Source organism: Ambystoma mexicanum, chromosome 5p (genome assembly GCF_040938575.1).
Source record: "Ambystoma mexicanum isolate Mex_15411 chromosome 5p, UKY_AmexF1_1, whole genome shotgun sequence".
NCBI classification, from domain to species: Eukaryota; Metazoa; Chordata; class Amphibia; order Caudata; family Ambystomatidae; genus Ambystoma; species Ambystoma mexicanum.
In genome coordinates this window covers 809,429,331-809,456,848 of record NC_090930.1, presented here as the reverse complement: position 1 = coordinate 809,456,848, position 27,518 = coordinate 809,429,331, and the positions used below count along the sequence as shown (strand labels likewise).

General features: G+C 41.0%; 1 protein-coding gene across 5 annotated transcripts in view; it reads right to left on the bottom strand.

Moving 5' to 3' along the window:
• The window catches only part of BBS9 (Bardet-Biedl syndrome 9), a 3,505,410-nt gene that overhangs the window by 2,645,611 nt on the left and 832,281 nt on the right, over nt 1-27,518 (bottom strand). For all 5 annotated transcript variants that reach the window (XM_069613236.1, XM_069613237.1, XM_069613239.1 and 2 more), the window contains exon 8: nt 17,316-17,499. In XM_069613236.1, coding sequence (XP_069469337.1) covers nt 17,316-17,499 — 184 coding nt within the window. The remainder of the gene's footprint in view (nt 1-17,315; nt 17,500-27,518) is intronic.

The window sequence follows — 27,518 nt, the reverse complement described above, 5'->3', positions numbered from 1 at the left end:
TACTACAAAAAGTACTGTGCAAGTTTTGAGGATTTCTACTTACAGCTCCATGCATATCCACATGCATGATTACAAAGTACAGGTATGCATATTTTATTCAGAGTACATGTACAACTCTTATGAATCCTTTTAAACAAATTAATGCCACTAAATCTGCATAGCCAATACATACATACCAACGCTCCCACTTTAAGCGCGAGACTTCCGATTTGTCATTGAAAAATCGCACTACTTCTTACTATCTCCCACATAACCTATACATACGTACCAACCCTCCCGATTTACGTGCGAAACCAGATTTTTCATTAAAAAATGTCACAATTTTTTACTGTCTTCCGCCTAAATTAATACTACTTTCAATGCGATCGTACGAAAAAAATAAACGTTCCCGATTGCTGTGGTGACATCTCCCTCTCGGGCGCTCCTGATTTTTCGCATTCCTACTTATAATATGAAAGTATTCAAATTTTTCCCATCTACTACAATAACCTATCACTTCCAAACCTCTCTGCTATCTGCAACACAGCTGCAAAAAAACAAGGGAATTTCATGAACTTAAAATTGTACTCATTTGCGAAGCAGGTTCAACTAACATATTTCAAATAACATATAAAGGCTGCACATAGTCAAATGAAATGCACGCATACAATGTGCCGAGATATCAAATGAGAATACTTGCACAAAGGTTGAAAAACGAACGTGTACATTAACATCGGTGCTATAAACATACAAAATTACTAACTTCTTCCTTTTACAATTGCAGTGAAGACCACTTTCCTGAAAATCAACAGCATCTACACTACAAAGAACATATCCGAAGAAACCTGGTCATTGCACAAAAGAAAGTAAGTACAAAACTACCTTTATATTCTTACTCTTCCTAAAAGAGATTGTGTGGGTTATGTATGTAACTTGCGCACCAAAAAAAAACATCGATTTCTGAACCATTCTGCCCACAAATCCCCATTTATTAAACAGAGATTAGCAGGCAGAATGGCACACAAATCTCCGTTTTTTTGGAACACAAATAACATACTCATCCCTTAGAAAGTTTGTACTAGAAAACAAAGAACTGTTTTAATTTTAGACCATTACATTTACTATTAAAGCTTCTCCACACCACTAGCTCAATTTCTACTCTCATCTGAACCGCAGTGTAGTAACATACAAACAGAAGAATAGCCTTTGCAGCTCATTGTAACTGCCCAATGCACATTCACACACCACCACATACATCTTCCCCATCAAACTCATACACGCATGCACACAGCACACATACATTGTAAAACAGACCAACCCACACCTTCTTTTTTTTTCAACAGACCACAAAGAATGCCTACCAAAAAGCAAGTCCGTCATTTAGCGAAACAAATGAATCTTCAACTACAAAAACTTTGCCTCCTCTATCAAAATGTGGCACAAAACAAAAAATGCTTAACAAGAATTTGACTACCACTACTGCTAACACTGCTCCTATAAATCCTCATATACTAGCAAGAAACCATAGTAAAAATAAGTATTTTAGCAAAAATGTTCTGCCACAGAGTCCTTCAGAATCTAATAAGAAGAGGAGTGAGATCATCCACAACCCTTAAAACGTATCGTAGAAAATTAATCCTAGAAGCTCTCGTAGACAGTGCAATCCTTCTCAAGAGGAAGTTATTTATTTTAGGTCTAAACAGGATGAAACCACTAACAAAACTAAGTACTAAACTACAAAAGAAACTTCTCAATAAACTGAATGTCAACAAAAATAACTTCTTAAATATTTGTGGAGGTGAATGGAGGAACACCACGACCACAGAACCATATTTTAATGAAGAAGCATACAAACAAAATCAAACAAACACAATTGCCATCCATAGTAGTGGACAAGGATATGAAAAAAATCAATAATACTATCATGGAACAAGAAACACTGCTTACCAAAGTTCCCCCAGACAACTCAGAATTACCTCTCCATTCGACTGAACCAGACCATCCAGTATACAAAAGGCTGTGCACGTCAATGTGTAACATTCCTAACAAATCATTCAAATCTTTCCGCCAGTTCCTCAATCAGTATGTGAAAGGTAAAGACAAAATCAAAATGAAAGTGCTGCAAAATATGGATACCTGTCCAGTGCGCAAATACACAGGACTACAAGGGCATTCATTAGCCTGCATTTCAGGACCTATTTGCAAAAGCACCTTCCATGACATCAAAATGATATCAACACATCATTCAAATGTAAGAAATCTAGTGTATAAACTGTACTATGCTAAAAGTCCAGCTTTAGAACTAGCCAATTTAAATAACACTCTTCTGCATGGTACACCCAAATACCTACAAGAAGAAATTGAACGTATCCAGAGAAAATATTTTGGAAGTGAAAGCCACGTACAAAATGGAATAGTTTTAGAACAGACTAGCAACAATTATGCAAATGGCAACCTTCTATTACACACATACAAAAAAGTAATACTAAAATTTAAACGTACATCCGCTGAAGTACCAAACCATGTGTGTGTGTGTTGCCGCAGAACATTTTACAAAAGTAACACAAAAACTATAGACGTAACATACAAAATAGAAGACAATGAACATTTGAAATGGTTTGAATTAGCTCTGTACCTTTTAGCAGAAAACAAATACCAAATAAGTGAACCTCTAATATGTTGCAGTTAATGCACTACAAAACTTGACAACAACCAAACTCCTTCACGTGCTATCACAAATAATTTGGAATTATTCCCACTACCAAAACCCCTGCAACAACTCAATTTGTATGAGGGCATCATAATTCAAACAGTACACCCATTTCAAGCAATAATACGCCTTCAACCAAAAACAGCAAAATTACCTCCCTCTGAATTGGTAAAAGGCATTTGTGGCAAAGTAGTTTATTTACCATTAGATTTGACAGAAAATGTGCACACTCTAGGAGTGCAACGTCCAATTGAGCATTCTTTAATTGTCTTAGTAAATTGTGTGCCAACAAAAGACAAAAAAATTTGGCAACAACTTGTAGACTTACATACAGTTAGACAAGTCTTGCAATATCTGAAATACAATAATGAATACTACAAAGACAAATATTGAAGAAAGCTTAAGGGAAACAACTGAAATAATTCAAGACTCATCAGAAACTGGTCAATTTAAACTTCTGGATCCTGCTGCAGTATCCACTCTTTTAGACCATTATTCAATTCATCCATTGAACTCTAATGAGAGCATAGATGATGCACTAGAAACTTATCAAATGCGACAAACCAAAGGGTCACCAATCAGCATTGTGGGATGTTTTTACCCATGCATCCGGGCCCTACCACAAAAACTGTGCCTTACTGGCATTGAAAACATGATGGCCAGAACTTCCCAGAAAATGCACAGGGAAATGCATGAAGAATAGGCTGCCACCCATTTTTGCCGATGTTGTGGGCACAGGAGGGCACTGCCTAAAACCACCATTGGGCTACACACAGTAGCCTGAAACCATTGCAAAAGGGGAAATGCTGATTGCCAAAAGCAACCCACAACTATTGGGAATTCATTTCTTCAATGGGCACAAAATTATTTTACTGCAGAACCACACCAGTGCCATGTGCTGAACCTGGATAATATACTTCCATGTAAAATCTCTTGTTTGAAATGCATTAATTCAAGACTGATCCAAAAAAAAAAAAATGCATGCAGTACCCGCTTTGGACTCAAGGCGGTGCTAGCGGTTTAAACTCTGACAGGAGAACTGCTACTTCAGAAGCTAATCAGCCTTCTGTGACAATTGGGACTTCAAAAGACTGTGGGTTAATTAGAAATCTAACCACCTGCTGTTCCCAGAGACAATCTGATTTGATTAACAGGCCAAAAGGCTGGGAAACCTTCTCACCTCAGAAAGCCCAGGATATCACATGATCATGCTAACCAAATGCAAAGTGGCCCCCTGGCCTGTTGACCTCAGCTTGCTGGAGCCCACACAAAAGACCTTTTCCCTTGAATAGGATATGGTGATTTTGACTGTTTTCTGTCAAAAAAGATCTGCCAGCCAGGAGAGACATGTGATCACTGTCATCCCCAAACTTTGGGGGCGGACTCAAACACTGCAGTACTTTGAATTGAAAGCAAATATATATTTTACAGAAATACTGATAACTCTTGGTAACCAGATGACAGAAATGTGAAATTTGGGGATCAGTAAAATGAAAACCTTGCCCAAAATTCAAGCCCAAACTCCAATTTGTGTGATGTTCTGGGGCAAAACCCTGCTATTTATTGATACTACAGACTCTGTGTTTAAGCTAGAGACATGAGAATTTACTGGAGTATGTATGGACAGGCCGTGTATATGTGTATAATTTTTAATGAAAAACCAATGTTGCATAACCAACTAAAATCGAAAATAAGTTGCCATTTCTTTATCCAAGCTCCTAGAAACGCCAGAGTCGGAACAGTGCCTACCTCATGTGATATATGATGTGTGTAGGTGATGTAAAAACAACTGTGCATTTGGGAAAATATGTATTTGGATCAAATATATATTTGTGTGCAATGTGACAAGGGGAGGGCCCTCTGGCCATAAAATCTACCTCATCACTCTGACTCACAACTCAGTTCCCCCAATCAAGGGAGAAAGGAAAGCTTGGCCAATGATAAATTGAGAGAGGGGCTGGCTTAGTGATGCTGCGCACACACCCACTTTCTAAACACATAAAAGCAGACAGTGCAGGACAAGTGGGGATCCCTTTTTCACTTTCCGCGGGACGCTCTGCCGGGAGACTTCAGACTTCAATCCATCAATCTTCAGAGACCAAGACTTTACTTCAGAATTTGTAAAGAACAGGCCTAACCCACAAGCTGAGTTCTCTTCAGCAGGCCTCAAAATCATTTGCAGACTATTCACAGCCGGGCTGAGCTGTTGATTCTGGCCTGAAACCCTGCGCCAGAAAGATCCAGAAGCAGTGCTGTACCCAGAGAAAGCAGAGACACCCAGAAAGCAGACCAGAGATCCAGAGAACCACAGGCCGCTGTATCCGGGGAGCTGACCCAGGCGCTGCGCGCAGAGACCGTCCGTGGCGAGGGAACCGCAGCCAATCCTGACCCGATCCGTGGCGAGGTCCAGTCCTTTCAAAGCTAGGAGTGAGTACTTAGATCAGATTGTGACAGAATAAGCTCTTAGTTCTAATCAGATTAAAATAGTTGGATTAAATTATTTTAACTGTCTCCTAGAAATCGTGTCACCTGTCATTTTCAAAGCTGTCACCTGTCAATTTGAGTTACTTTAAATCCGAAAAACGACCTTTACAAAATCGTTCATCTCTCTGGAATCTCAGCTTTCCAACGAACCTAGAACCGATTTGCTACTCCTTATACTTTTGCCGTAATCACGATTCACGCACTCACGAATTTTGCCGCGATTTGCGATTTGTCCTGATTTCTTTACCTGTAAAAAGATAGCAGCTTTTTGCTTTCCTTTACTAAAAATTGGTTTGCCTCTTAATAACCATCCCTGAATCATTGCTAAAGTGAGCCTGAGCTCATCCCAAGTATCTCTCACTCACCCTGAACCTCCTAAAGGGAATTAAAAGCATTTTCAGCATATTTCTCACTTCATTGCCACCACATTCAAAGCACTTGGGCCTGTGTTTTAAAACTCATACCTGTTTTCTCTAAGCTTGCTGGGGTGGGAATTGAATTTCGTATTGTATTTGATTGCATTCCTGAGAACTGTGTGTGTTACTTCCATCTCCTTGCATTGCATATAAGGGGGGGGGGGTGAATTGCCATCAGGGGAAAAGTGAACATATGATTTCTTGTGAACCCATATTAGTTAGTTTCTGTACTGCATTTTCATTCAACATTGCATCCATTTGAAACCATAAAAGTATTTTCGCTGCCTTATCCATCCTACACCAACTCCTCATTGATTATAAAGAAGTGTGCTAGTGTCAGATTACCCATTGTTGATTAACATTATATTGATAACGGCGATATCGATTATTAATTTATTATAAAAGCGTGGTATCTATATTTTGTTTTATTTCTCAAATAAACCTTTTAAACTTGCAAAACAGAACTACTTCTTGGCTCAGTGGGGTCAGGGGGATTCTAAGAGAGGGGTGTTATATAGGGGTAGTCATCCACAACTCATGAACTGGACATAAAGATATATCAATAAGGGTTTCCATTCAGTATCCCAGACTAGGCATTGGCTTAGCTGTAGTGTTGAATTGAATCCTCTTACAGCATATGGGGAAAAAAGTATAGAAGCACGTGCTTTTCCACTAGCATTTCCTACTGGCAAAGGAGGAAGATACGATGATAGACCCACTCTGATAACAGCATCAGAATACCGCTCATTACGAATGTATTCTGAAGATCCGCATTTTGACTAAATCTGGGAATACATATTCCACCTACTCTTTGAAAGTGAACTAGCAACCCTATGTTACGGAGATGCACACATATTGAAATCTGGAACCCACTTTCAAAATATGTCAGCTATGCAATTTATACAAAAAGTGCAAGAAAAAGATGAGGTTTTACAATCAAGCATAACAAATTTGTTTGCAAACATGCGTGGTACGAAAGAATACTGGTTCCGACGTCACGGAGATGTACATTGTATGATCAGAAACCTTGGACCACCAACTTGGTTTGTTACATTAAGGTGTGCAGAATATGCATGGGAAGATTTACATGATTTCCTACGCATATCAAACAACAACAAAACCAACATAGGTATACTAACATCCGGAGAACTTTGCTCTCTAGATCCTGTTAATGTTTCAAGATATTTCCACCATCGTATCATTGCTATGCTACACTTTATTTGTAATATAACTGTTCCTCCCCTCGGAGAATCGCAACACTTCTTTTGGCGAAAAGAATACCAAGCCAGAGGAGCACCACGTATCCACATGTTTTTATGGATTAAAGGTGCACCTAAATTTGGTCAGGACAGTAATGCCACTGTTTTGGAGTTCATCCAAAAATATGTCACTTGTGAAATCCCTTCACAAAGGACACAGTGACCTTCATGGACAAATGGTACAATTTCAAAGACACAAATGTGGCAAATATTGTCGTCGCAAATACAAAAGCAAAGGGAAATACTACACCAAATGGCGCTTTGGTTTCCCTAGAAGAGTTACAGAAACAGGAGAAGTGAACAACTTCATGTCTTCACTTCGATATAGTGTTAAAGGTAAATCACCTAAGAACACGTATTACATAAAAAGAACAGAAGAATCAAAATATATCAATGATTACAATGCAATCATTGCCCTCTTATGGAATACAAACATATATGTGCAGTACATTGCAGACAATTCCACTGCAGTTGCCCGATATGTTACAGCCTACTTAACGAAAGCAGAAAAAACAGAGTTGCAAGACCTCTGGAATGACCTATCATCAGACAAAACACTATCTCAGAAATTGTACAGCCTACGCATAAAAATGCTGTCTCAGAATGTGGCGCCTATGAAGCTGCAGATCGTTTAACCGGTACTGCTTTGTATGGAAAATCTGAAAATATAGTATGGCTAACTCTTGGTCCTGCTAAATCTAGAAAAAGAGTTCTCAAATCATATGAGGACATAGAAACAATAGCCAAAAATGATCCCACCAGCCAAGACATTTTAAAGAACAATTTACTAGACACATACTACCCGAACAGGAGTAACACTTTGGAAACCATGTGTCTATACCACATAGCCCAAAACTTTGCATACAAAAATAATATAAAACCAGATGAATAAAGGTAGATCTAGAGTGACAGATTGTGAAGGCAGCTTAGTGAAATTTACCAAACAAAGCTTAATTAATCATGTCAAATTGTCATTCAAAACTCATAAGAAAGAACTATATTACATGTCCCTGCTACAACTTTTTAAACCATGGAGAAAAGAAGAAGAGATACTAGATAACTATGACTGCTATGAAGAGGCTTTCAAAGCAAATGAAAGCGCTATCACCGATGTGAACTTTACGCAGTACAAAACAATATTGCTCAATGAACAGCAACACGAAGAACAACTCCAGGCCCAACTAGATAAGGACACTTCCGACAGTAGTCAACCTTCTATAACAGGAAGTCAAGAACCACTGGGACAGCCACTAATAGCAAATGAGGCATAATTAGCTGTGACAGAAGTGGAAAACACCATGTGTCACTATGAAGAACATACAGAAGACATAACTGTACTACAATCAAAACTTAAAGACCAGCACACCATTTTTGAAGAAGTAACAAAAGAAATTGCACATGGTGTACAGCACCAAAATAAAGAACGTACCTGCCAAAATTACAAACCTATACTGCTGTACGTCAGTGGGGAAGCTGGTTCAGGCAAAACATTCTTAATCAAAATCATCAGCAAGTTCCTTCAACAATTGACAAACAACAAACTGTCAGCTGATGTAACTGCCCCCACAGGTTTAGCTGCCTACAACATAGGCAGTGTGACTTTACACCGATTACTACTCCTTCCAGTAGAACACCAAAACAAATTAGACTATTATAAACTTTCTACATAAGCTGCAATTTTAACTACGCAGAGTATTAAAACAAATGAAAATGCTACTAATAGATGAAGTGAGCACGGTCTCCAACCTCATTTTGGCTTTGATTCACCTCAGATTGCAAGAAGTACTTAAAACAAAGTACGAAGAACTCTTTGCAGGAAAACACATTATCGTTTCTGGAGATCTTCTACAATTGACACCAGTGAAAGGTGAACCTATTTTTGAAACCTTAGGACACAAACTTGCCGTAAAACTGTTGGCAGCATAGGAAATGTCAACCTTTGGCAACATTTCCAATACAGAGAATTAACAGAAAACATGCGTCAATCTGCAGACCTCACTTACGCCAACATTTTAAAAAGTATTAGAATTGGTGTACTATCTCAAGAAGCACAAACAATATTGAAAAACCGGCACATCCATGCACTTTATGGCAATAACGCAAGTGCTACTGATGTTATGGAACAATTTGCGCACAAAATGTCAATTGTATGGCCTTAATGCCAACTCTTGCAAGCTGTGTCAAATTCAATGAAACAACGTTAAATAAAGAAATGCAACCAATAATTGAAATTTGCTCCACAGACAAACTGGACGTACATGGTATGACACTACCCATGTGTCAGCAAGCCACAACAAGACTAAATACCTTAGAAAATTCAATCTCCAACACAGCTGGGTTGGAAAAAATATTAAAATAGTCCTTAAATTGTAGAGTAATTCTTAAACGTAACCATGACGTGGAGCAAGGACTAGTTAATGGGGCACTGGGTAAAGTTGTTGGCTTTCAAACATACCCCCGTGATAACAACATTCAGTTTGTTAATATTCTCTTTGACAAACTTTCAGAAGTACAAAGGATAGGGCGCTCAACAGCTCGATTCCTTCTCTTCAAAGACATATATATACGTAGAGAACAATTTTCTCTAACTCTTGCATATGCAGTCGCCATTCATAAATCCCAAGGTCTTACCCTAGACAAAGCATTGATAGATATTGGAAACACAGCCTTTAAAGAAGGCATGAGATACGTAGCACTAGCATGCTTACGTACACTTGATGGTCTATTTCTAATCAACTTTGATGCAAGTAAAGTTAACGCTGATATTCCTTGCAATTTTGAATACAATAGACTGCGTTCACTGTACACCCCCATCTGAAATCGTATCCTGTTCCAGAAAAAGGAAAATGTAAAAGAAAACTAATTCAAACAGAAATGCAACAGGATCTGATTGCAAATCCTTCAAAGAAATCAAAAGAAGCTAATACTTCACCAATTATCACAAGAAAAGAAGGACCTATTAGTGAAAGTAAATCAGGTACTTCTTCAAAAAAGGAACACAACCTCTGGAAAAAAATCACTCAGACACAGAACTATCTGGTCCATTCAAATTTTCAAATGTAACAATAAATATTCTATTTTAATTGCCACCAATTGTTAACAACATTTACTTACACAGTACAGACCAATTGTGTTTGCAAATTGTTAGTCCTTCATAGAAACGCAACAAACAATCCTGACAACACGTATAGTGTTCACGGAATAAAACAAGAATTGGACTACTGTGCTGGAATGGTGAGGTTCACTATAAACTCACAAGAAGATCCACAAGAATGTCTAATGTACATACTACAAGTACTTGAAAACAAAAACATACCTATAAATGAAATCTTCCAGATTTCATACATGTGGAAACATACATGCACTCTCTGTAACAATGTGACACATGACCAAATACATAAGGAGCGATTTGTGCATGTATCCATCCCTAATTGTGAATCCATTCCATTTCAGCAACTTCTACAAAATGCAAACCATGGCACATTATGTACTAGCTGCAATTCAGATAATCACTCCACCTTACAGATACAAACACATAGTAACTACATAATACTAATGCTTCTACGTTACAATGCAGATGGTACCAAAAACAACTGCAAGCTGATTGGATTCACACACGGTCAATTGTCACTTGGTAAGGAAACCTTCACAACAATAGGTATAATCCACCACGCAGGAACCACAACCAATGCAGGTCACTTCACTGCATATATTAAAAAGAAAAGTGGATGGTTTGAATGTAATGATAGTAGCATTACTCTAAAGCAGAGATTACCAGCAAATCTTACAAATGCTTATTTAATCTTCTTAAAGCCAATTAATAACTAATGTGTACGTCAACATTAACAAAAATTCAATTAAAAAACTGTAAACAGTTAGAATACGCCAACAGGTATCTAACTGCCCAACATTGTACAAGAACCACACAGATAAATCAATACCACTGATCTGCAACAAAAATACACAGAATACGCCAACAGGTATCTAACTGTTTAAAAAATCTGCAAAAAGCCAACATATAGAACATTAATCAGAAATAACAAGTGAAAACTAAAAGGAATCAAAGAAATTGTTTGTAGCATAGCAAATAAAGGTTTTTTTTTTAATCCGACAAGGATTTTTTTTCCCCCAGACCCAATGATTTCAAAATCAAACACAGAAACTGAGCAAAATGCACAGTACACTGGTTTGTGAACTAAATATGAGGGTAAAAAAAGCTAAAATGTCTATAATACAATGTAATAAGTCTTTATAAAATACAAACATTAACATGCTCTTTTCTTTTATCACAGAAATTGAAAAATATATGCAATTTCAACAAATTAAACAGTAAGTATAATTTCACACATTTCTTACATATTCGAATATATACGTGTGATCTATGGTTGTAAAATGGTGCAGTGGCTGTGGGTAGGGCCTAGAGTCTTGGATGTATAACCTACAGCCTACACCCTGCGGCCATGCAACCAAGACTCTAGGTCCTACCCACAACCACCGCAGCATATCAAAACCATGGTTGCTTATAACTTCACTGCTTATAACTTTGGTCTAAGGTGCATGGCCTGTGGCCATGCACCCAAGACTCTAGGTCGTGCACACAACCACTTCACCACAGCACACCCATGCTGACTTATAACTTCAGTCTTGGGAGGATGGCCTTTGGCCATGCAACCCAACACTCTAGGTCCTAGCCACCACCACTGCAGCATATCACACCCATTGTGGCTTATAACTTTAATACCTAGAATTTTGGTCTTGTGTGCATGGCCTTCGACCATGCACCCAAGACTGTAGGTCCTCGACACAACCACCGCAGTATATGAAACCCACGGTGGCTTATAACGTCAGTGCTTATAACTTCGGTCTTGGGTTCATGGCCTTCGGCCAGGCGCCCAAGACTTTAGGCCCTGGCCACAACCACCTAATAGATATTCAATTCTATGCATGTATGTATGAGTGTGATATGCTGCGGTGGTTGTGGCCAGAGCCTAGAGTCTAGGGTATATGGCCTACGACCTACGGCCATGCACCCAAGACTCTAGGCCCTGGCCACAACCACTGCAGCATATCACAACCATTGTGGCTTATAACTCATTGTAACACCCTTACATTCAAACATTTTAACTGCGGCATATACTCAATTTGCACCCAAGACTCTACGCCCTACCCACAACCACCTCATAGATATTCGATTCTATGGGTGTGATGTATGAGTGTGATATGCTGCGGTGGTTGTGGCCAAGGCCTAGAGTCTTGGGTGTATGGCCTACGGCCTGCGGCCATGCACCCAAGACTTTAGGCCCTGGCCACAACTACCGCAGCATATCACACCCATGGTGGCTTAAAAGTCATTACCACACACATAGAATGAAACATTTTAACTGCAGCATATACTCAGTTTGCACCCAGGACTCTTAGCCCTCCCCACAACCACCTGATCTAGGTTCGATACTATGGGTCTATCTATAGCTGTGATGTGCTGCAGTAGTTGTGGCCAGGGCCTAGAGTCTTAGGTATATGCCCATATATATTGGAATCTATGGGCGTGGACTATATAAAACCCATGTTGGCTTATAACTCAGTACCACACCCATAGAAACAAAAATTTTAACTGCGGCATGTAGTCAATTTTAACATTCGCTAACACCACGCCTTTCCTTAGAACAGTTTCAACTTGCCTGCGCACAGCACGAACAGAAGTACTATCCTTATGAGACCCCTCATTTTCAGTAATGACAAACATCCCGGACAGCGCGGCCATGGCGAATACATCATTAGCACCTGGCGCCTAAACACATACAGTATTTCACCCACCTCCTACTCTGTGAACCTGCCCAAGCACTGTGACACACCCAAACACTCCCCAAAACAGCATTTAGCCTCTGGTCAGCACTGCGCTGTTGGCAGATCCAATATGTCGGGCGCATTCCAAACAATCTGACGCACATCACGCCTCACTCCAGCCAATCGGAGGACACGTCGTGTGTCCGCGGTCATGACGCGAGCCGCTTAGCCAATCGGTATCTTGGCCGCGGAGCGAACAGGGAAGCGTGACCGCGGAGCGGACATAGATATCACACATTTTTTAGACATACTTTTTGGTCGTTTTAAAACAAACTACTGTACGGATTGGTACCAAATTTACAAAGGCACGCTTTCGGCACCAATATCCTCGTCCTGGTGCAAATTTGGTGAAAATCCGTCCAGCGGTTTGAGCTGTAGGTGTGTGCAAAGATTTTCCCCCATTCAGTCTATGGGGAAAAAAAGACGTTTTGGGAACCCCTCTAGAACGTTTCCCCCCTGGACCAAACATCACCAAACTTTGCAAAAAAATTCAGAGTGGCCCATATACTTTTTTTGCAAAGTTTGGTGAGGATTTGTCCAGAGGGAGCAGAGTTATAAGCCGCCCAAAAAGTGCTCTTCCTATGGAAACAGCAACTTTACCATAACTACACGGCCATTACCGTGGCCGTGATATATTATATATATATGAGCCTGAATTTGGAAACATGAGGTGAAAGACAATGCCTGGTGGAGCCACAAGAAGGAATGGCGCAGAGAGGAGGGAACAGAAGTGAAGAGGATACGGCTGGAGAGGCAGGGGCGAACACCAGAGAGAGAAAAAACACAGAAGGTTAAGGGAAGCATCAAGGATGAAGAGGGGAGAACATCAGAGGTGAGCATGAGCACAGGAGGAGGTCCAGTGAAACATAACAAGAGGGGGCGGAAGAACAGAAAGCAAGGTAGATGTGGCAGTGCAGGAGGTGTAAAGGAATAATAAGTATCAGAAGTCCATTAAGAGCTGAGGAGAAGAGGTATAAAGGAGGGGAGATAGGTAACACTTATCAGTAAGGAGGATGAGAAGACCAGAGGGATGGATGAGCAGATCAGAGAGTGGCAGAACTTTGAGGAGAGGAGGCAAAGAAGAGAGAAAGGCAGGAGGTGGGAGAGGAGGTGAAGACCAGGAATGTCTCAATAATGTAAATTGCACCGCAAGTAATTCAAGAGTGTTTAACAACTCTTTCCCCAAACAAGAATGGCACATTAATTATTTTAGATCTTGAACTTTTTATGTGGACATGCTTCTGCAATCTGGGTATCCTCGGTCACCGTCACCTTCTGGGACACTAAACTAAAATGGAAAAGTACGTTGCTTTTATTTTAACAAGATCACAAAATAAATGAAAGGTGTCTTCCCACTATTCATAGAAGGCAAATACACCTCAAATATTGTTGCTAGAAACAAGTAGAGTATGTCACAATCACAAAATGAATACTTTCAGACTATTTAGATTTTTCAATGAATAATTAAAATACAATTCAATTTTCAATATTCAATCACAACAAACACACCCCATTGAATGAGTGGATAGTAATTTATTCAGAATAATACAATTTATGTAATATGTAAAACTAAAATCACTATATTCTTTTGCATTTTACATTTGTAGTGTTTTGAAAAAAAAAAAATGGCAATTCAGTTTTCGAAATGTTACACAAAAACGTAGTGGAGGAATCAACAACTGTTCACTTATGGGGAAACACCTTGACATATGTGTTTTAAATTGCAATGCAGATAAAATGCATTATTTTAAAATGACATTCTAATTTCTTCTAGACCTTTTAAAAGACTAGATAATAAGTTAATTGAAGGCTTATTTAAAACATTGTCATTAAAAGGCAACTGGTTTTAAACCACTTAATCTATAAGATGTGTTGGCCCCTTTGGCATAGAGATCCAGATATATTTTTGCCAAGGGCATTAATGAATGTCCATTAAAGAGAGACCAGTATGGCCAGCTCTATATTAAGTTCTGTTGGATTTGTTCTTTTAAATCATTCTTTCAGATTATCAATTTACTTACTTTCAAGTTTTCGTTGAAGACTCTGTACAGGATGGTCATTCTACTGGCTCCCACTGGAAAATACCTGCTCACTGCCTGGACATCAGCGCAGGGCATCAAGCTACTCCTAGGAACCAACGCAGGTTAATGCAATCTGGTCCTGCTCCTAGGGACTAGATTCCATTCTGCTCCAGGGTGAGTGTAGAGTGGGCCTCATCTTCTCTGCATAGAGTCTGGCCTTTTAGGGGGGATACTCCGTGCCTCCTTATGAAGTACTTCTGATGAAATTCTTTTCTATTTGTTCTCTATTTTGATGGCAACCCCAATGACAAATCAACCTATCGCATTCTCTCTCTTTCATTCGGTCCTAAAAATTATGGGGAATGTGCCACTCAACCACATTACCACCCACCCGGAGGCTAAATAACTTAATGGCCCATACCAATTAATGTCCCGGAGTAGACACTCCACAGAAAGACTTAAAGCCATGTCTCCAACTTCCTCACACCTGCTCCTTACTGCTGTCTCGTATCTATTCCCCTTCCCCTAGATCACTCTGCTACATTGAAAACTATTGTCCAACTTTCTCTCCTCACTCGCTCTCATCTTGGCTGCTTCAAGGACACTATCCTTAACTAAACCACTTCCAATATGGACGACTGCTCCCTCTCCATATCTTGTAACACTAGCACCTCCCACTACTAGCACTGTATGCATTAGGGACCCCAGCATGTCAGCATTGGCCCTCACACTCTAAACTGCCTCTCTTGAAAACGTCACCTTATCTTTAACCTCTCATATAAACTCTTTGCAGATGATGTTCAACCTTAACATCTGGAAATTATATCCCTTCCTCACTATCTTCTGTGATACAAGTGGTATCCCCGCTTAGTCCGGAACAAACTAGGCTACTGTTGCAGCTTCCCCGAGTCTGCCACTTTATCACTTTGCCCTTATTGACAAAGTTTTTAACCTTATGGCCCACCCCATCTTCAGTCTTCAGTCTTCCTTGACTGTCTCCTAGCTCTCCTCACCTCCTTCATGTAATTTGTCTCTCTATACACAATTTTCAAATTCTTTCTTTAGGGTTTTAAATCTATCCAAGGGCATGCCACCATACTTTGCTTACACTCGCTCCTGCCACTGTCTCTCCTGCACTCTGATAACCCAAGTGCTTCTCAGCCTAACCACTCCAGGCTCTGTGTATGCTCCCTCCTGTTTCCACTTCTTCTCCCTCTGGGTCCCCCAGCACTGGAACATCCCTAAATGTGTCCAGCCTCACAATTGTCCTCCAGAGGGATCTATCCTCACTGTAAGCATGCCCTGAAACCCGCAACGTTGCGATTCTTCCTCAAGGATCAATAGCCCCAATTTTAAGCATCCATCTTCTTTTAGCCTTCTTTTTATTTTTTATTTTATTGCTTATAGTGTGAACCTAGCTCAAGAGCAGCGGATCGCTTTACAACAGGATTATGCCAGAATTGTCCTTGGCATTGTATACAGCAACACAGTACTTCTATCATATTGTACCTTACATGACATTTTACATTAGATTGTGGGCCTTATTCAGAGGTTGGTGGTAACCCGCCGTTGCCACTGGTGGATTGCCGCCGACCTGGAAACACCGAATCCGGCACCTGACTTCCCGGTGTCACCGGGACATTACAGGTCCTAGCGGCGCGGGAAGTCAGGCGCCTGGATTTTGCAAATCCTGATTCCCATGGAGTCCAGTAGGAATCTATGGGTGTGAGGAGATGGAAGCACAGGCTCCGTTGCTATCGGTGCCAGTGCTTCAGTGACAACTCTGCCTACCGGGGCCGATGCGCTGGCAGGGGCAGACCTGTCAGGCGCAGCGTCCCTAGCAGGCAGACTCAGTGTGGCGATCTGGAAACAAGGGTACCAGTAAGCTTATTGCACCCTCGTTTCCAGACCACCACACTTGTAATGAGGCCCTGTATCTTTTACCTGTCTTGTACTGTATATTTTACTTGTCTCTACCTCACAATATCTTACATGACATATCTTACATGACATTTTAAATTAGACTGCATCTTTCACCAGTCGTATACAGTATAATTTACCAGTCTTCTACTGTATATTTTACTTGTATCCCTACCTTTCATTAAATTGCATGTAATTTTACATTAGACTATCTTTTACTCATCTTACACTGTACCTTTCACCAGTCTTATACCGCCTTTTACCAGTCTTATACTTGCATCTTTAACCAATCTTACACTTTATCTTTTATCCATCTTATACTGCATCTTTTACCGGTCTAAAACTTCATCTTTTATCTGACTGTGTATTCTTTTCTCAATGTTCCAAACCCATACCACTCCACCAACAGTTTTCTTCATCATCCATTACTTTCCTACCACTTTTTGTTTTTAAGTACCAGGTTATGAAAATGCTAATGCTGCCAATATGACCTTTTGCAAAGTGTTTATATTCAAAGCACTTCACTCATTCTATAAAAAAAAAAAAAAAAACAATGTGACAATTAAAAAAAAAAAAAACAATGTGACAAAAGAACTACTAGCTCAACCATTACACTGAGTTGTTTGGTTTGGTTAAGGAAGCATAACATTATCACCCAACGTTTAGTTTCCCATGTACAAACCTGAGCAATATGGAAGGAAGCAGCTTGGGCTGTAGTCTAGTTTCTTCATAAATCGAATCTGTCCATTCTCCTTCAGGCAGAAGAAATTTCTCTCACCGAGTATGAAAACAGAGGTAGGTGCCTGATTGAAGGAAACGATGCAAATATCCAAAGCTTGCTCGCCGATATTTAAAATCCAATCCGCCTTCAAAGAAAACACGCAAGAGCAACCAGTTTAGCATCTCTTAGAATAATAAACTATTAAAAACATCAGGGTTGAGCCGTTAAATGCTCTAAATTACAATTTTTTGTGACAATTACAATTTCAAAAGAAAGATTGTCCGCACACCCCTCATGGCACACATTATGTGGGCTGATTAACAAAAGGAAAGCAGCACTAACCCCAGCACATTTTAAATGTGAAATGTACGCATGGGTAACAAGCCCCAAATTCAACAATGGGAAAGGGAATTCAAACTACTCACCTTTCCCAGAACTTTACTCAACCCCCATTGGGCCCCATAGCACCTTCTACAAATCTGTCTCAGCTCTATGTACACCATTTGATAAAGAGGGCTTGCCATGCAAAACATATCTCTGGCATAAGAAAGCAAATACTGTGCCGTTTTTGAAGATGCAGTAGGAAAACTGTACTTCTTATCTGGCTAACATAGCCACCCCCTCTTTTGCAATAGGAATTATGCTTAAAATGTACTTTGACCGGTTTATGCTAAACATATTCAATAGACCAGAAGTTCTTCTAAATTAGTTATTACAAATTATGTCTTTACATATAAAAAATATTGATCACTTTTTTAGGTAGCTTGGTTTTATGGACAGCAACCCACACCCCAAACCACATGTTTCCACATACAGCTTCCAGGGAGAACCAAGCACATAAAGCAAGCTCACCGGGATACTGCGAGAACCGTCCCAAATGCAACGCTTCTCAATGTACCCTTAAATACTTATTGCTCAATACTAGGTCCCTCCTGAAACATGCTACAGAGGTAGCATCCATTAATGCAGAACTTGATCTTGATATTTGTGCACTAACAGAGACGTGGAGTCATGAGACAGCCGACCCCACCTTGTCACTAGCCATTCCTGAAGGATACCATATGATTAGGCAAGACAGCAAGACAGAATCCAGAACAGGGGGAAGGGGGGGGGGACTAGCGCTCGTTATTAGATCTAGCCTGGGAAACGAAAATTGATATGATCCCAGGTTCAGAGATTATGCTTATAAAAATAGCTATCAGTGCTGAAACCACCCCGAACGTTCTTCTACTCTATAGAGCGCGCAGTCGCCCCACAGTCGACCCCACATATCCCGCTCTTCTTAATAGCCTGCTTCTATCTTTTTTGAAACCAAACACGAAACTGGTTTTGTTAGGAGATCTTAAACTCTGTTTAGGCATCGATTCAGACACAATCGCTAAGACAATGGGGAATACACGTGATGCTCTGGGCTTCCTCCATCATGTCTGAGTCTCCACCCACATTAAGGGTCACACTTTGGATTGGGTCGCTTCCCTTAATGTGACGGTGAACAGTGTAGACGTGCAGCCTTGTCCGTGGTCAGATCATTTTTGCATATGCTTTCAATCACAAATGGGATTTTTAAAGGAAAAATCTAGCCATCCAAAATCATTTGTAAATAGTATAAATTGCAAAAATCAGTAAATAAAGATGCCCTAGGTCCCTGGGCAGAATCTCTGAACACAAATATTGGAAATGTATCCAATCCAGTAGATATGTCAGCCTTAATGATAAACTCTTTAAAGACAGCTACAGAGAAGTTAGCCCCTATTAAAACAAAAATGAAACTAACAGAACATAAAAACAACTGGTTTTTGAATGATCTGTTAGAACTTAAAGGTAAGAAAAACAAACTCTTCCATGCATGGAGAAATGGCAAATCTCCAAGCAACTTAGAAGCGTATAAAATCATTACAGCAGATTTAAAAAAAGCAGCCTTAATAGCAAAAAAGGAGTCATTGAATGACAGAATCATAAATGCTAAATCTGATTGTAAGGAGCTTTTTAAAATTTTAAAAGAACAAACACATACCCCAGGACCCATACAAGACTCGATTGTTAAAAATAAAGTATGGTGCACTGAAATCCAACTAGCCATGTCCAATAAACTAGAAAAAATCAAAGTACTAATAGAGACAAAAAAACTTGCCCTAAATATAAAAGTACAAGAAGATAAGGTACATTGCCCGATAACTAAGGACAAAGACCTACCCGCATTTAGATTCACGTCCATCTCTGAAGATGAACTAGCTAAAACCATCAGCCTACTCAAAAGTACAAGCTGCAAAGGAGACCCTTGCTCCTCTAATATCAAGGAATGCCTACCCACTCTAATTCCGGTACTCACAAAGTTTGTCAATGCTTCATTTCAGTTAATCTAGTGCCAGCCAATTTAAAAAATGCGTGGATTACGCCCCTCCTAAAAAAGCCAAACACGTGCCCTTTAACATCCTCCAACTACAGACCGATTACCAACACCGCCTTTCTTTTGAAAATCTTGGATCGAGTTGCCTACAATCAGATATCTGTATTTTTGGAGCAAAATCAAATCTTGCACAAATACCAATCAGGCTTTTGTACTAACCAGGGAACAGAGACGGCTCTTCTTGCCCTTAAATCTCACCTTCTTCAAAATATGGATAAGGGCCAGATTGCCCCCGTGATGATTTTAGATCTCTCCGCAGCTTTTGACCTGGTGGACCATTCCATCTTGTCCACCAGGTTAAGGGAGAACACATCCTTCTCTGAAGAGGCAATCCAATGTATATCCTCTTTTTTGAAAGATAGACAAATTAGAGTGGCCAGTGAGTCGGTAGAAGCCGATCCCATTCTCTCATTGTATGGGGTCCCACAGGGAGCATGCGTGTCGCCATGTTTTTATAACATTTTTATGATCCCCTTCTTCCAGATGCTGGAAGAGGAGGGGTCATATTCGCTAATTATGCAGATGATATGCAATGTGTTCTACCTATTTCGGGCATACATCAAGAAGACGAAACATTCATTAACCAAAATCTACCTTAAAATTCAAAATTGGATGGTCGCCAATGGGCTGGCTCTGAGTAGTGCCAAAACTGAGTTTCTTCTGGTGGGCTCTCCCAGTAAATTGGATAAATTGGGGGCCGACTATAAGCATTTAAATTTGGATACTGTCATCGAGACCTTGAATAAGGTGAAAACTCTGGGCGTGTACCTGGATAAACACATGAATATGAAGTCCCAGGTGAATAGTCTTATTTCTTCATCCTCATATTTCATCAGACTCTTCCGCCAACTACTCCCCCTTGTTTCTGAAAAAAATTCAGAAACCTTGCGAGGGCCATTTTGGATCCAAATTGGATTACGGGTGCAGCCTACTGGTGGGCATCCACAGGCAGAGATTCAACGCCTCCAGGTGATCCAGACTGAGGCGATGAGAGTTGTGAAGGGCTTAAATAAAAGGGATCATGTCTCTGAAGCTAGGAGGAGCCTCCATTGGCTACCAATCGGGGCAAGAGTTTTGTTTAGGCTTCTTCTCATTACCCACAAATGTATCATGGGTCAAATGCCATCTTATTTGAAGGAAGCTATTGTCTTGAAAGATAACGCTAGGACCTTAAGATCAGATAATACCAATCTGCTTAAAGTCCCACATAGTAATTCTAATAAGACAAGACAGGGGTCATTTGAAGTAGCAGCTCCTACAGCCTGGAATGCCCCGTCGCCCACACTAAGAACGTTAGCCTCGACAGAACTGTTCAAGAAGTAGCTGAAGACCCTGCTCTTTGCCTAGAGAGTTCTTGTAGTCACACATGCCTCTGCTTATCGTCACTCTGAGTTTGTTCTGTTTCTTGTATGTTAGTCTGCGCCCATCAGCCCAAGGGTACCAGGAGCGCTCTATAAATGCCTTATCATAACATCATCTGATTTCAAAATCACACATGCTATGGCACTAAAATGGAGTAACTGTCCAGAGCCAATTCAGACCAAGGAAATTAACATAATTTTAAATGGCGATAGAGAGAAATGAACAACTGTAAGCTAAAGTTCATAAACAGAACACCACTTAAATAAAAAACAAGCATTTACAAAACAAACTTGTGTTTCACAATACAAAAGTATATTTACACAATAAAACAGAAAAAGATGCAATTTCGTTACATAAGAAGGTACAAATAGTGTGTAAAGGAAAAAGAAAAACATAAAAAGGAACTAAAATAATTAATTCACAATAAAACAAAAAATTGTTTCTTATTCAGATTTGTACTGAACCTAAAACAAGAGTTGAAATAATGTCGAACATTTTGGAAGGAAACAGTGGCAGTGCCCTGTGAGACACCTGAAGGGGTCTCACCAGCTAGTCCCCGGGGATCTGTCATCCAGATGGCCAGGACACAGCCATCGCTTTTAGATCCAGTTCCTAGGGGTGGACCAGTGCGGGAGTATCACCTGAATGAGGAGTCTTCGGGAAGTGTTAGTGGGACACCGGATGGAGAGACACAGTATCCCCTTCCCTGTAACACCTTTTTCCCATCCTGCCACGGAGGATACTTAGGAACTCAACGCTCCCACCCCGCCCCCTTTTCAGACACAAACACTTTCTCACGGACAGCTCACTGTGAGAAAACGGACTAACAATCGAGCCATGTACCTGACATGTCCCAACACAATGGTCAGGCAATTACCGATAAGTACACACTGATAAACGGCAGAGCACGAAAGTACACTCTGAGCAAGGCAAAACGCACAAGGAAGCAGCAGTTCCCAGAAGGCAGTTTAATACGAGGAGAAAGACGGAAAGACCGGAAAGGGTTTGAAGGTAGGGAAGTGCCGTTGACCTTTTCAGAGAAAGACTTATTTTCAAGAGCCTTTGAGAATAAGAACCATAAGACCTTGAATTAAAGCTGAAGAGACTGGGATTGCATGTCAGAGGTACCCGGGGCTCTTACGCATTGATAGCCAAGCCGCGGAGAACCGTTTGCCGCTGTGGTACTGTCCTTGGCTCCTACCACAAAGCAGCGCCAGTAAAGTCAGCACAGCCAGTGAGTTAGGGAGACTGATACCAAACCGGGCTGTGTAAGCGCCAAGGTGGCAAGCAACAACATTGTATAGCGATATCTGAAGAATAGTGTATGAAACGTATTTGACGAGTGCCGTGAATAATTAAACTGCAGATGAGTGACAACTTTTAAAGCCAAGACAGAGAACATAAACAGAGTGGTCCGGCGCCACATGGGTTCTCATTCAAAGGTCTGTCATGTATCCAACTGCAAGATGTTAAATGGAATTGTGAAATCGAAGTGGTCCTGCAACGGGACAAGCTAAACCCTGTGCACAATCAAAAGTCTTTGATAGTTAATACTCAAGGAAACTGGTCCGATCCTGGCTGAGGGAGACTAATTCTATAAAAGGGGATTTGAGCCCAGAAAAGGGGGATCTAATGTATTGAACATTTTATAGAAGGATCTGAGACCGGCTGAGGGGGATACGGGGTGAAAAGGGAGTCACTCGAGAAAGAATATTCTATGAATATTGTATTAAGGGATATGAGCCTGGTTGAGACGGATCCGAAGTGAAGAGTGAATCACCTGAAATTGAATGCTTGTAGAAGGAAAAGATTTCATTTATTTTGATAAATCAGGTCCTCTGAATCAAGAGACTTTAATAGGTAAAAGACTTGGGCACAGAAGGCCCTGATGCTAGTGATTGAACTGTATCCTTGTGCCTGAAGAAGCCAGAGATTGTGCTAAGCTCGAGTGAATCTCCTTGTCCCATGCAGAAAACGTGGGGAAGGGAGGCGAATGGCCTCAACATATTGACATGTCATTTTTGTGAACACTTCTTTCTTTTTCAGAAACACTACCCCACAATATTTGTATTTAGAGTTAAGGATTGGCAATAGATTTTTTAGTATAAGCCTTTTTTTGTTTGACAAGACACCGCTAGGAGTGCATTATTATTATTTGATGGTTGTAGCTTGCTCCCATCTGTAGATTGAGGATTAGATAGGCGTTTATTATATCCTTGTTGAAGTTAAATAAACGCACTTGAGCTGTGGTCACTTGTGTCAGTCTTACTGTTGATGCCATGCCTTTCTTACAGCCCCCACCGACTAGCAACTAAATCCCCCATTTGCACAGTTGGTTACGTTTCATCTATCCAGCCCATGTGATTTTCATTCAGATGAAAGTTCATTTACATAAGCTAGATCTCTGGTCTCTTGTTCAGAAACCCTTGCTAATTCCAAGAAGATGGCCATCAGCATTCTAGCGAACCCAACCATGAGTGACGTTTGGGGAGTCGCCATTAGTCTAGACCACAACTCCTGACTTAGGATCTCTGATGTAGAATTAACAAATATACTAAAACTACTGATTCTCAAGTTTAAGAAAAACGGGCCACTCATCACAAGGTGAAACACATTTTCAAACACCCCTGTGTCACACATTCTACAGGTGCTCAGATCTTTATGCACACCCAGCTTGGGACCTATATATTCAATAGTAGGGAGGCATTGGAATCGAAACTTTAAGTACCAATGCCTAAATTTGGCAGAAGGAAACTTCGCCAAATGGCCCCTAGGTGTTTTCATAGGCGAAAAGAAGTTCACATTCCCTGAATATAGCTTAAGTCTGTCTAAATCTTGTAGGTCTCTTATTCCGTCCCAAGTAGTAAACCTCTTCAGTACTGCATCCGACTCTGACCCTGACCCTGACAGTTCCAGCATCTCTATCACCCACTTAACTAGTTTTTAACCTTTTTCAGGTAGGGATTTGAATCTGTTGCTATCAGTGCTTGAACATAGAGCCCCAGAGCCGATTTATCTGCTCGTTCATGTTTGCCCATTAAAGATAGAGTCCTTCTGGTCTATTGAGCCCACCAGGAAGTCAGACCCAGTTCCAGTCGGCTAGCAATGACTGGGACTGAGAATGGAAGGCCCAAGGCACGCTTAAGGATTCTAGCTTCTCATTCATGGAAAAAAATCCTGTCCTTGATATTTAGGAGTTCTCACCAATATAAAATAGTTGGTGAGACTGAGTTTATAAAACTCAATAAATGGGGTTAGCGAAAAAATTAACATCATTTACTTTTAACTCTCAATAGAAGTGAAGTGCATGATCGAATTTTACCATCTAATTGAGCAATCATTAAATCACAATGCTTGAAAACTGAGGGGAAAGCCCAGGTAACTGAAGGCGGTAACTCTATTAATGGGAATGTTATTCAACGACCAAGTAAAGGGCTTGCTCTTGTTACAGGTGGAGGCAGTCATGACATATGATTTACTCGGATGCATCTGTAAGTCATTAATTTTTAGGGAATTTTCGAAGCCCTCCAGTTGTCACTGTAGTCCCAATTGTGTATAATCCATTAGGATGAGGTCATCTGCATACGCTATTCATCTTAATTTCAGGTTAGACAGACTTGGGGTATACCCACCCCATTCTTTGCTTTTGACCCCTAGATCCACCAGGTAGAGGTTGAAAAATGTGGGGGCAAGCACGCACCCTTGGCGCACACCTCTATTTAGAGGGATCTTACAAAACGCTTCCCCCAGCATATTCAGCCTAACCTTGGTGGAATTCTTTCCTCGTTCCTACTTTCCTGTTCCGAACTCTTGGTTCCCTTTTGGGGCTCTTATTGTCTGGTAAGTGTTGTATGGTGTTCGGACCAGATGCCTTGTGTATTTCTTTGTACAGAGATTGGTTCCTATACCTTAGGAGGCACTCTCCGCCCCTTTGTTTGTCTTGATTTACTTGTAGTTTATAGTGTATTTAACGCAACAGTGTGTTGCGTTCTGTTCCCACTGAAGGCATCCACATATGTTCTGGCTGGAACACCACCAGCTTGTCTGATGAAAGTACACTCCTTGTTTGTGCTTTAGGGTCCACATACAGAAGTCGCTCTTAATGCTCCCTTCCATGGGTTTGCTTGATGTGGCGCCAATAAGAGTAACTTGCACTGAAGCATTGCGCTTCCCTTATTTCTGTGGCTAGTCTCAAGTCCAACCTGTGTGTGCAACACTAGCAGGATTCCTCATTGTTTGTCCAGTGCATGGTTAACATCCCTTCTTGTTTACCATTGAGGTCTGCCCCGTCTTCCTGTTGCGTTGTTCTGATTTATCCTGTCTGTTTTTCCTTCTTGTTTACCCTCTTGCTGTATGCTCTTGCCTATCCCCTTATGTCAGCACAGACACACCAAGCCTACGTGGGCACCCTGTGCATCCTCTGACAGACCCCGGACAGTTACGCCTGATGGAGCATGTTGGGGTGTGGGCATGTCATATGTGCATGCTCATCTGCTGTGGTAATTGCTAGTTTCAGATATTTGTATTTATTTGAAGAACAGGGATGTCAGTTTCGATCAGAAATGACTTACAATAACCTATTTACAGATGGTGGAGGCATTCCCACAAAGGGGTGTGGTGAATCTAGCAATGTCACCACTGTCTCCCCGGGAGACAACCCTCATGCTAGATGGAACGCGGTATCCTAGCCAGTGAATGGACCCTGGACCCCCTTCCTACAAAGCTGGGAATGACCCCTTTCCTAATAAGCTCATAAGTTGTACTTATCTGACCATTCCCCTCCAAAGTACTGGGACGAGGAAGAATATGAGTCATAAAGTTTCCTTTTCTAGTACTATGTTGAGAAAGATCCCCCAATGACTCACAAGGTAGTTATACGATCAATACTGTGACGAGGGAGAAGCATGAGGAATAATGATCACTACTAAAGAGAACAAATGTTAACAGTCTAGTATTTCCCCAGATCCTATTGGCCAGAGCCAGTATAAAATCAAGGAAATACTCAGGAAGTGTGACGGAGGCCCTCCCCGGAGGACATGGTTGCAGAATCGTTTATTTCAGAAGAAGGGGCCTTGTACTGCTGTTCCAGAGAAGGGGAGGGGGAGCCCTTGCATCCCAACAGCTGGTGGAGAACTGGGGAGCACTGGAGGAACCCCAGGAACCACTGTGGCCCCAAAAAGGGGGGGGGGGACTCCCCTGGACACCATCAGTGTGCCGGTAGGAAGCTGGAGGCTCCCTCAGTGGGGGAGTGCAGCTGAAAGAGGGAAGTTTAAAGCTGTTCCTGCAGCACCTGAGCAGAAACTGCAGGAGACAGAAATTCAACAGAAGGGAGACGCAGAGCTGCAGAGGCTGGAGTGTGCTGCGGTCGAGGCAGATGTTGATCAGCCTGCTGGAGGTGGAAGTGCCATAGGAAACGGTACAGAATAGAAACCTGTCGGTGAAACGAGAAACCTTAGAGCTGCAAGCCTGCTACCACACCATGCGACACAGCAGGAACTGTACCTGGCAGGGAAGAGTACAGTGGAGAAACAGCGGCTCGTGAGACGCTCGCTGAGCCGAACTGCAGAGGAGAGAAGGACTGGTGAAGCAGAGGAAAAACTCCAAGCAACCAATAAGCATGGGGAAGTCAAACGGGTTGCTGAACAAAGTGTGCCGCTTTGAGAAACGGAAATGCGAGACACAGAATTAAGCCTGTGGAGGGGCTGGGATAATTTAAACTCATTTGCTAAAAGGCTGGTGTGAAGAAGTATAACCTTACTGTGGAGACTATATTCTTAGCAATATTTTCTCCCTGTTACAAGAACTTAATTTCCATCCCAATTTTGTGCCAACTGTGAAGGCATGAGGAATGAGACGCAGACAAACGAGTATAGCTTGTGTTACAAATGTTTATTAAAATAAAAAGAAGGTTGGAAAAAGGCCTGCCTTTCCCTATGCCAAGGTGGGATTTCCCTACCTAAATAAAAGTAACGATAGTCTGTTTCAGGAAGTCCAAAGCAAATGTCCAAAACCTATACTTGCATATAAGGCGTAGGGATGTCAGCATCAAAATGAGAAGTGTTCAAATAAAAGTTCACAGCTTCTTCCAGCTTATGGTTGGAAAACGGCTTTTCCCTTCCCCAAACATTCAGGATAGTTCACGTTGTCAAAAAGAGGGGTTTCCCTTCCCCAAGCTTTCAAGTCTCTGAATGTTCCAAAAACAACACAGTTTCTTGGGATACTTCCCAGCTTTTCTGGCAGAGTTGCCTTTCAACAATTTCACCAGTATCACAGAGTTCAGTAAATTAATATTTGATCACACACATTTATCTTGACGTTTAATCACAAGCTTATGGGTGAGGTGGTGGCTTTTCCTTTAGGTGGGTGTAGTCGGTCTAGGCGCAGTTGTCGGACCA